Raw genomic sequence first — 11,497 nt, forward strand, 5'->3', positions numbered from 1 at the left:
ATATATATATATATATATATATATATATATATATATATATACATGCACATACATACACATGTATATGCATATATGATGGTCTTTCAGTTTTCTGTTTTGGTATATCTGCACTTTCAACTTTCTCCTTATAATTTTTCACTCTTATCACAATTTCTAATATAATTATGAAGCAGCAGCTGAAATTGTTCTATGCAATGCTACTATCTCTTCAAGCACATGTTCCTGCTGTCATTTTGGTGTATCCTTCATGTCTAATAGTATGAATAATGATATTACTAATGCTATTAATGCCTGAGAAAATGAATTCACTTTACTTCCCCTCTTCTCAGCTCTCCCTAAATATTCACAGGACCCGAAATTTTTGGGGAGGGAGTCAGTCGATTAGATTGACCCCAGTATGCAACTGATATTAAATTTATTGACCCTGAAAGGATGAAAGGCAAAGTCGACCTCGGTGGAATTTGAACTCAGAACATAAAGATAGACAGTATACTGCTAAGCATTTCACTCGGCATGCTAACGTTTCTGCCAGCTTGCTGCCTAGCTCTCCCTAAATATTGTGTAAGCTCTGTTTCCATTCTTCAAATTTCCCTGTTAATGATTTGAAGCCTGTTTATATACTGGTCCACCTTTCATATAATTAATTCTTCCTATCAGTATATACCTATTATTTAACCATACCTTTATTCATTTCCTATCAAATATTTAACATATTAATAAAATCCTTAGCTCTAATATTAAGCTTATAGCATTCGTTACTCCCTCAGTAATTTAAATTATGCTGGAAAGTGTTCATTTAGATGATTGATATTGCAGCACTATAATCAATTACTACAAGTGTGCATAACTGCATATCATTCCTCCTTGCCTATATAGTTAAAGTCTTGTGTCAGAAAATAATTAAGTTACAAATATGTAGCAAGGAAATGTACTGACGAGATCTTTTTATGTACCATTAAATTATTTATGTTTGAGAGAGAGAGACACACACACAAACACACACACACACACACACACACACACACACACACATCTTTAACATATAGCAAAGAAGGATGAGGAATTATCTTCAAATATAGGATATTTTTTCGATTTGTCATTTCTTAAGAAATAATCTCATTTAAAAAAAAAAAAGACCTAAAATATCACAAGAATAATTATTTTTCCCTGTTAAATATGTTCACTTTGTTATTTTCAAATATGCCATAGTTTTATTCCATACACACATTGCTCATAATGTTTTGTATTAAGTTTTGGTATTGGTTTCTTTTTAAGCTTCATGTTAAAGTAAACGATTAAAGTAGTTTCTCAAAGTGATTTTTTTTTCTGTTTCATTCTGTTCCTTTTTTTCATTTTGTCATTGACATTTGGGTAGGAGATAATTCACCATATGACTTAACGTCTTTGGGTGACTAGTATTCCGGCCAGGTATCTAGTCTCAGGCTAGCATACATCAGTCTCAGGAGCCCTGAATGGAACTTTTAAGTCTTGGGCACTACTCTTTCTCTTCTGGCTAAATAATAATAATAATAATAATATAAACCTATCATATGCTTCTTCTTCTTCTTCTTCTTCTTCTTCTTCTTCTTCTTCTTCTTCTTCTTCTTCTTCTTCTTCTTCTTCTTCTTCTTCTTCTTCTTCTTCTTCTTCTTCTTCTTCTTCTTCTTCTTCTTCTTCTTCTTCTTCTTCTTCTTCTTCTTCTTCTTCTTCTTCTTCTTCTTCTTCTTCTTCTTCTTCTTCTTCCTCTGGTGGCATGCTGGAGAAATTGCTTAGCGGCGTTTCACCCGTCTTTACATTCTGAGTTCAAATTCCACTGAGGTTGCCTTTGCCTTTCAGTGTTTCGGGGTTGACGAATTGAGTACCAGTGAAACACTGGGGTCAATGTAATTGACTAGCCCTCTCTCTGGAAATTTCAGGCTTTGTGCCTTTAGTAGAAAGGATTATTATTATTATTATATTATTTTGATATTTTAAAAGGATTGATGTAACTCTTCACAAAGGTAAACAAACAAGACGAAGAACTCAATGCAATTATAACTTTTTCTAGTTGGCATGCTTTCAGAAATGATAAATGGCTTTTGATTATAGCACGAAAACGATTAAGTTTTTTCAACTGATAGAAAGTTGATTTTTCAATTTCTGATTTATATTTGAATCATACAAAATCCATTGGCCCAGGATTGGGCTCAACACTGAGGTCTAGCGAAACTAACAGGATTAACAAGCCATTTCTGGAAACATGCAAACTAGAAAAAGTTATAATCGCATCGCACTCTTTGTCTTGTCTGTTTACCTTTTTGAAGAGTTACGTCAATCCTTTTAGAATATCAAAATCAAGTAGACTGAGATGATTGTTTTCATGGTACACAGAAAAAGAATTGGAACATACAGAAATTCTGGAAGTTACCAAAGCAGCTGGGTGTCTAAGGAGAATCATAATGTAAATTACAGCTTTTGCATTTTATTCCTTCTTACAATTGGCTTGTCAACCTTGTTGGTTTCGCTAGACCCCAGTGTTGAGTCCAATCCTGGGCCAATGGATTTTGTACCATTCAAATATGAATCAGAAATTGAGAAATTGACATTTCTATCAGTTAAAAAACTAAACCTTTCCTCTCAAAGTTGTTGACTTTGTAATACAATTTAACACTATTATTATTATTATTATTATTATTATTAGCATTATTATTATTATTATTATTATTATTATCATTAAGAAGGTGGCAAGCTGGCAGAATCGTTGATGAAATGCTTAGCGGTATTTCGCTTGTCACTACATTCTGAATTCAAATTCTGCCGAGGTTGACTTTAACTTTCATCCTTTCAGAGTTGATAAATTAAGTACCAGTGAAACATTTGGATTGATGTAATTGACTAGTCCCCTCCCACTTGTTTTCTAAGAAAACTCATTAGTTTCTGCTAGATCTGAACTGATGAACATCTGAAATATGCATGCAAATTATTCAAAATATTTTTACTTTTAGCCTTCACAGAAGTTTCATGCATGATTTAATTACAAATATATTTTTTATACTTTTGCAGAACTCTGCCCTTTATAAGCACCTTGTTGATGCAGGGGTTACTGATATACCAGTTGAGAAATCCACTAAAAGCTCTGAGCCTAAAGAGGACGTTGAAAATGAATCTGTTGCTGCTTTCCCACCAGAAGTTAGTTCCTCTTTATTTTCTCATAATTTATTTTTGTATCATTTTGTGTGGTTGTGACTGTGCGGTAAGAAGTGTGCTTCCCAACCACATGGTTTCCACTGCTTGGTACTTTGGACAAGTGTCTTATACTACTATGCTGGGCTGCATGTATGTGTGTGTGTGTGTGTGTGTGTGTGTGTGTGTGTGCCTCTGTCAGACATCAGATGGTGGTTATAAATGAGCATCATTATCATGCAAGTGAGATTGTTCATTTTTAGTCTTCCTTGAAAACATGTTTACCTATGGGGAAAATATTACCTAGCTTAGACACATGAGAATTGACAACAGGAAGGGTGCCAAGCTGTAGAAATTCTGTCTCAACAGATTCTATCTGACCTATGCAAGTATGGAAAAGTAAACTGTAAATGATGATGGTGCTGCTGGTGATGATGATGACAATGAAAATCTTAGCATTTGATTCATATTTTTTCCCACCTCTAAAACGTAAAGACTTGTGCTTTATCAAAAGAAACACTCTTTTCAACACACTTTTAACTTCATTTATTAATTTATTTTTCAGAAGCCTAACGATGTGCAAACTAATATGGAGCTTCTAAAACAGGTCTTTAGAAAACTGAAAGAGTTTTCATCATTTGATCTTTTTATCATACAAATGGTGAGGTTTAATTATTTACTTTGATGATTTGTTGAGTTAATATTTCTTATTGATAAATAAGTTACCCAGAATATTTGTGACAAATGAAAATGATTCTTCACTGCTGAATATGGAACTCATGATTTTCATTTCTATCAGTTAGCAGAGTTCAGAGGAATTTTTTTTTGATACTACACCAAAATTATTAAGTAAAGAAGTATAGTAAGACATTGGTCAATCAGACAAGATAGGCAAGGAGTAATTATGTTTGGATGATTGATTTGATTGTAAACAAAGGAAGTCTTCTTGAAAGTGGGAGAAAGGGAGACCCCCATGAATGACAAAGTTCCCTGCTGAGGCACAAGTCCAGGCAAGGTTGTTTATAGAAGACCAGCAGTTGCTCCTCTATGCACCACTGATATTGCCCAAGGCAAAGGCTAATACAGCTTGGCACCAGTGATGTCGCAACTCATTTCTACAGCCAAGTGAACTAGAGCAATGTGAAATAAAGTGTCTTGCTCAAGAACACAACACACAGCCTGGTCTGGGACTCAAACTTACTACCTCATGATTGTGAGCCTAATGCTCTAACCACTATGTAAAAAAAGCATGTTTACAGAATTTTTGTCATTCAGTTGATAAAATGTATTCCTCTGCAATTTTCAATACTTTTTCACCATGATTCAGATGCTGTCAAATTTTATTTTCTGTTTGATTATCAATGGCATTTCTTCCTCTTCTCAGACATAGTAACAACTGCAAACTTGAATACTTGAAACAGATATGGACTCGAAAGAAAGTGATAGTGTAAATAAAAGCACATCCTTAAGCATGTCTTATCATTTTGATGAGTTGAAATTATTTTAACACTGTTTAAAGTGTCAAAACAAATTAGTGAAACTGTTAACACGTATTTTTGGTAACTGTAAACAAAAGACAAGATCATCACTTATAATGTCGTTATGTGTTGCTCAATAATTTGAACTTATTTTTAATTACAGTGAATAAAGTATGAAAAAGCAGTGCCAATATTAATCTTCAATTTGGGTTTCACATAGTTTGGATAATTAAATAATATTTACAGAAGCTTGAGGTCTTGTATCCCCAGATAACTGAAGTTTGACTGTATAAGATCACACTTTTTTTTCAGAATTAGTTATATTGAACATTTATCACTATACTGCACACATTGAGGAGTTTCCTTAGTGTGTGTGTGTATACACACACACACACACACACACACACACACACATGATATTGAGTGCTATTTTCAAACTTATATTCTAGAAAAGCATACATGTTGGCAGTTAATTTTCTTATTACAAATGAGAAATAAAGCACAGTTTTTTTTTTATTATTTTATACTTTTATAGTATTGCCATTTCAACTGTCAGATTCTACATCAAGTGGCTCACAGCAAATCTTTGGAAGATGATGATAAAATATTTCTAGAAAATTTCATAGTGGAAACAGAAAATGTAGGAAAGGCTTTGAAGCCTCAAACATTCATATTATGCTGGTAGGTTGCAAAACTTCTGAAAACACTTTTCCCCTCTCCTAAAAAAGTTAGTAAAATGACTCATGCTGATACGGGAACTAGATGTTGAATAAGACACCCATAGTGTCACAGATAATTATATGCTTAAGGAATATGGATAAAAAAGATTACTGATAAATATCAATAATTTTTCTGTTTTGATGATCTAATGCTATAAAACTGTAAAAAAAAAATTCCTTGAATGCTAAATTTATTCACAAAAACTATTGAGAAATATGTTACTTTTAGCTAATTATATAAATTATTTAGAAAATGTATAGTATTTAGTGTTGGTAAGATTAATTCTAATAGTTTGTGTGGGCAGTTTAATGGATGGAAACTGCACAGTAGGCTGTCATCTATCTGTTTGTATGTACATTACATGCACACACACTCACATATGCATATCATCATCATTGTCTCACATCCGTATTCCATGCTTGCATGGGTCAGACGGTTCAACAGAATTCAATGATCCAGAGGCCTGTGTTGAATTCCAATGTCTGCTTTGGCATGGTTTCTTCAGTTGGCTGCTCTTTTTAATGTCAACCACTTTACAAGTATACTGGGGGCTTTTTTTGTGTTTGTCTCTCCGGTAGTAGTGAGATCACTGAGTAACTCATAAAACAGAATGGGGGTGCAGTATTGAGCGAGTTAGTTTTGTTAACAGATGTCTTGCTGTAGATGAGATATATGGCTACTCCTGTAGGAAAGGAAAAAGAATGGTGGAGATGAGGTGTCAGTATATACCCTCAAGGTACAAGAAGGTGGATAAATAGAAAATTGAGGATGGGTTAGTGGGAGGGTTTGTTAGAGTGTGAAGGAAGAGTGATAGACGATTAAAGATGTGGATAGAGGTGAATGCAGTGAATAATGAATATGGGCGGTGATGTAGATAATGGTTAATCTCAGTTTGGAGTGGGGAGGTAAAGGAAAATGGGAGGGGGTCAGGGAAGAGTAGGTGATAGATAGCAATATATAAAAAAGGGGTGGTGGAGAGTACCAGTATGATAAAACCATAGGGAGATGATGTCAAGTGAGGGAGAGAGAAGATGCACAGTGAAAAAGATGGAGGTCAGAGGTATGTAAGAGTGGATAAAGTGAGTAACAGAAGGGGCTGTTAGCAGGTATGAGAGGGTGTTTAGGGGAAAGGGGCATTCCGTGGAAAAGAAAGTGGTAAAGAATGGACGATAAGGGAAGTGGCTCCAAGGAAAGGGATAACTGGTAACATAAAGGCAGGAATGAGATATGTGCAGCTCTGCTCTCATATAATTACAGCAGCTGAGGAAATAGTGCCACAGTTAGAAAGACAAAAGATGAGTTGTGAGGAAGGCTTGACAAGTGCAGAATAGTGTGAGGCATAGATATTAATGGTATATCTTTGAGACTTCATTATTTTTGCTGAAATAGACAAGTCTTCTTGAGTATGGCAGAGTGCCAATCACTTAGATCCTTTGTCATTTCCTCAATGTATGTATATTTACTGTTTTTATTGTTTTTACTGTCTTGTTCTTGTTAACACTTTCACCCTCTGCAAAGAGCTGCCCAGACCCCATGTCTGGTTTGGCACGATTTCTATGGCTGGATGTGGAATTAGATGAAGACAGTTGAAGAATTGAGACCATGAAGGACTGAAGAATGGAGAGAGAAAATAAGTTCCTGTTCACAATGGAGGCAAGAGTTTGGATGGCCTCTGTGCAAGGCCACTCTGAACACAGATGGGTGTTACAGGGAATGATCAATCAAGTGAAAGTGGTGCAAGAGTGGCTTAGTGGTTAGGGTATTCCACTCATGATTGTAAAGTCGTGAATTCAATTCCCGGTGACGCATTGTGTCCTTGAGCAAAACACTTTATTTCATGTTGCCCCAGTCCACTCAGCTTGCAAAAATGAGTAGGACTTGTATTTCAAAGGGCCAGTCTTGTCGCACGCTATGTCACGCTGAATCTCTCTGAGAACTCTATTAAGGGTACACATGTCTGTGGAGTGCTCAGCCACTTGCATGTTAATTTCATGAGTAAGCTGTTCTGTTGATCATATCAGCTGGGACCCTCATTGTCATAACCAATGGAGTGCTCCTACATATATATATATAGGGAATACAGTCACTCACCTTCACTTTCCTCTTTCAAATACTTCTTAATAGTGGGAGATTTTTTTGTTTCTTCTCTTCTCTTCCTTCTCTGTTCTTTTCTGTCTTGCAAGTTACATGACAACCACACCAGTGACAGTGGCACAAAATAAAAGGAGAACACCAAAACCACCAAGTACACTCTGTAAAGGAGTTGGCATTAGGAAGGGCATTCAGCAATAGAGACCATGCTAAATATGACATTGAAGCTTGACACAGCCTTGCACCTTGACTGGTTCCCCGTCAAACCGCCCCACCCCTGTCAACATGAAAAGTGGATGTCAAATGATGAATAAGCTTCCACACAATTTCCGTTTACCAAATTCACTCACAAGGCATTGTTTAACCAACATACACACATACATATATATTACCTTACTTGGAATCAGGTGAAGGTTGAGGACAGGAAAGGCATCCACCCGTAAAATTTGTCTCAATAAATTCTGTCTAACCCATGTATGCCTGGAAGAGGGGGTGTTAAAATGATGATGATGTTTTATCACAACAACCAAAAAAAAAAAAATACACATAGATGGTGACAATAATGCAAGATTTTATCATCAAGATTATAGCAACAAGAGGCAGATACTCTACCTAAAGCAGTGTCAACAAAATAAAAATGGTGTACTATGCTAATATGTTAACTAAAATACTGAGACATTGTTCATCGCTAAGTTGTAAATAAATTTACCTGCAGGTGTTTTAAGAAAGATAAATTTTGTCTCTCTGTGCAAATAGATCCTATAGTAAAACCTTAGAATGATGTGTAGTTATACTTATAAAATGGGTTGAAGTACATCTCAGCTAGGTTTTACTTATTCACAAGCTTAACAAGAAATATTTACTTCATCTCTTCTTTTGAGAGGGCACAGTATACAGCTACTTATGAAAAATATAATGAACAATACTTCCTGCCTGTGGTCATTTGCATATCAGTACATTAGTTGGTGACACATATTAATTGAAGCATTGAGCTAGTGTATTTGTGGATAAGTTATGTGTACATTTAATGCAAAAGTGACTTCTTGCATTTTTTATATGTAGCTCTGTAGTATACTCTCGTCCTCTCTGTTGAACAGGTGAAATAAACACTTCAGTTGTCTAAAATGTCCTTCAATTTTATTTTTAAAATCATTCAGTAGGAAGTGTAGTTGCTATTTAGGTTAACAGATTCTAAATGTTGAGGAATTAATTTAGAAGACCTATCATTTTCCTTAGATTTTTCATTATATATAATTCCTATGATACGATTTTTTCGATTGTCTCCATGATACGAAATGATTAAAATAACCAAAAACATGATTTATTCTGTTTTTATTTTTCAGTTTGTACCCAATCCTTATCTTCCTTTCGCTGTATTTATTGTGCCTTTACAGTCCAGTGGCTGCTATTCTTATTATGAACCCAAACATTTGTTTGTTTCGAGCATTAGTAAAATTTTATATCCTCTTTCTGATTGTCCTCTCGCTTGGAATACTTTGGCACATATTAAATTTGAAACACACAACAAGCTGTATCAAAGCCCTTGTTCAACAGATTGAGGAGTCATACTTGCTTTTCAAGAAATCATTGCGATTGATTCAAGAAGTAGAACTTGTCCAAAGAGGATTTACATTGTAAGTGATAACTTCTGCATTTGAAAATTACCAAACATTAATTAATATCGTTTCAAAAGGAGAGAAAGTAATTTCTCTTGTTATTTGCTTTTTTTTTATATTCGATGATTATTTAATCTTTTTGTGACTAAATTTATTTGCTGTAAATTTAAATCTTTAAAATTCTAATATATACATTAATATATACATTTTAATATATACATTACTTGTGACAGTTCTAAATTTGAACTTAAAATCTAAGCAGAATTAATAAAAATAACTCATATTATTTCAAACTTATTTGAAATTGTTTTAATACAAATTACTTTTGTGTGATTCTTACTTGTAAGACCAAATTTCTTTACTTTGCAGGGTAAGCAGTCAGATGACTATAAAATCTGGACAGTCTGCTTACAAATACAATCGTCTTTGTCCTGAACTCCGTAAATTAGTTTTCATCACTGCTCGTAGTAATATGCTGTTTTGCCGGAAATCAACTAATATTCTCCTGAATATGTATCCTTTTCTTGAATAGTTGCTGACCAGGTGGAAAGCTTAAATGTGGCTCTACATTAAAGTATTGCTAAGAAGGTGGTGTTGCTTTTATGCACTCATTATCTTGACTGAATCTTCCCTGTTACAATCCATAAAGTTGACTGATAAAGAACCATTCCCCAACACTCTACAACCACTAGCTCAGAGATGCAATTTTTCTTGTCTTCTACAACTATAACAGCTTGTGCTTCACTCACTTAAACAAGTGCATATTACTTTCACCCAAACTTATTTCTTTCTTTGTCCTTACAGTGTTTCATTCCTCTAAATTCAACACTAAATGCTTTGCCTAAACCTTCTGAGCCACAATTATCTGAATTCCCTACATAAATGAACAATTTCCAAAATAAATATTCACTAAAATAATTCAGTAAAATTATTTTATTTCCAATTTTTTTAATACGAAAATGTTTATCCTCTCTTATTTGTTAGTGTGTTTTCCAAAATAATTTATATTCAGTGCAAATTATTAAACCAAACCATTATGTTACTTTAGTTTTCTTGACTAACAAAAGACATCCATTAGTGGAAGAAGTAGATAAAGCATCTACTTATTTAGCACATATTCCTTTGGAAGATTATGGACCAAGTCTGCAACTTAGTGAAGACAATAATGACAATTTAAGTAAACTGACTGATGACTTTTCTGTAACTGCTTTAAAGGTAAGTTTTCTTTTAACTTTTCATAATAATAATTTACTGTAAAGGCAACCCCTTTGATTTAAAACCACATTTGTTTTTTCGTAATTGATATAAACATCGTTTCTTAAAGAATTTTTCCTACTTTGGTTTGTTATAGGCTATGATGTACCTGTATAATATGCAGCAATCAGAGCTTCTACGACGACTTGCTCTCTGTTTCTGTATCAATGCTCTTCCTGAAGATCAGAAAGGTTAAAAAATTTTTGTTAAATCTCATGATATTCTTATCAGAAAATATTTATTTTATTAAAACCATTTTCCATATAATTTCCCCTTTAACGTTGCCATTCTGATTGGCATAGAATTAGTTCTTTATTTTCCTATCCATGACTTTCTTCTGATATGTGTCAGAAGGATTTGTAAATTTAAAATTTTCATATGAATTGGTTTAGCTAACAAGTTCAAATTATTTAAAATAAATTGGTCATATTCCATTTCTGTTTCATTCAGCTGTATCTAATCTCTCTTTGGTAAAAGATTTGGTTTTAAAAGTTAGACTTTCCTTTCCCCCATAGCATTAAATATATTCCGTTGTTTGAATTATTTGTATTCCTACTGATGCTGAACATCACAAATTTACTAGGATTCTACTGTTACCACAAGCAGTGGTAACATTTTAATTTTTTTTACAACATAACAAAGCTGCTAACAAGATTTGAAGAAGTTTCAAGGCTTAAATTTAAGACATTGTAGTCATTCAACTAGCAAATTAATTCCATGATATTTAAACCTTTTATTTCTATTCTTAGTTGCAGCTACTTCACATGAGTGGTCAGTATAGTATAATATTTGCCAACCTTTTTGAAAATAGTATCATTTGTGAAATTATCCAACCAAGGGTCTAAGGTGATCAATGCCAGGCCCGCCTGACTGGCTCTTGTGCCGGTGGCATGTAAAAAGCACCCACTACACTCTTGGAGTGGTTGGTGTTAGGAAGGGCATTCAGCTGTAGAAACATTCCCAGATCAGATTGGAGCCTGGTGCAGCCGCTGGCTCTCCAAACCTCAGTCAAACCGTCCAACCCATGCCAGCATGGAAAACAGACATTAAACAATGATTTGATGGTTATGAATACAAGAGGAGCATCATAAAAATACTCACATAGAAATAAAGCTTTGTTTTAAAAATAAAGTAAAATTAAATTTGTTTAGAAATAACGAAAACTTTTCTCTTAAT

The 11,497-nt window shown here is 34.1% G+C and overlaps 1 protein-coding gene across 1 annotated transcript in view; it reads left to right on the plus strand.

Annotated features, from left to right (window-relative positions):
• LOC106868420 (vezatin) overlaps positions 1-11,497 on the plus strand; it is a 38,029-nt gene that overhangs the window by 3,471 nt on the left and 23,061 nt on the right. Inside the window, exons 2-9 of the mRNA XM_014913665.2 lie at positions 3,043-3,168; positions 3,728-3,823; positions 5,176-5,321; positions 8,795-9,085; positions 9,437-9,580; positions 10,135-10,282; positions 10,419-10,512; positions 11,071-11,092. Of these exons, the coding sequence (XP_014769151.2) occupies positions 3,043-3,168; positions 3,728-3,823; positions 5,176-5,321; positions 8,795-9,085; positions 9,437-9,580; positions 10,135-10,282; positions 10,419-10,512; positions 11,071-11,092 (1,067 nt within the window). The remainder of the gene's footprint in view (positions 1-3,042; positions 3,169-3,727; positions 3,824-5,175; positions 5,322-8,794; positions 9,086-9,436; positions 9,581-10,134; positions 10,283-10,418; positions 10,513-11,070; positions 11,093-11,497) is intronic.

The sequence above is a fragment of the Octopus bimaculoides genome, chromosome 3 (genome assembly GCF_001194135.2).
Source record: "Octopus bimaculoides isolate UCB-OBI-ISO-001 chromosome 3, ASM119413v2, whole genome shotgun sequence".
Classification (NCBI taxonomy): domain Eukaryota; kingdom Metazoa; phylum Mollusca; class Cephalopoda; order Octopoda; family Octopodidae; genus Octopus; species Octopus bimaculoides.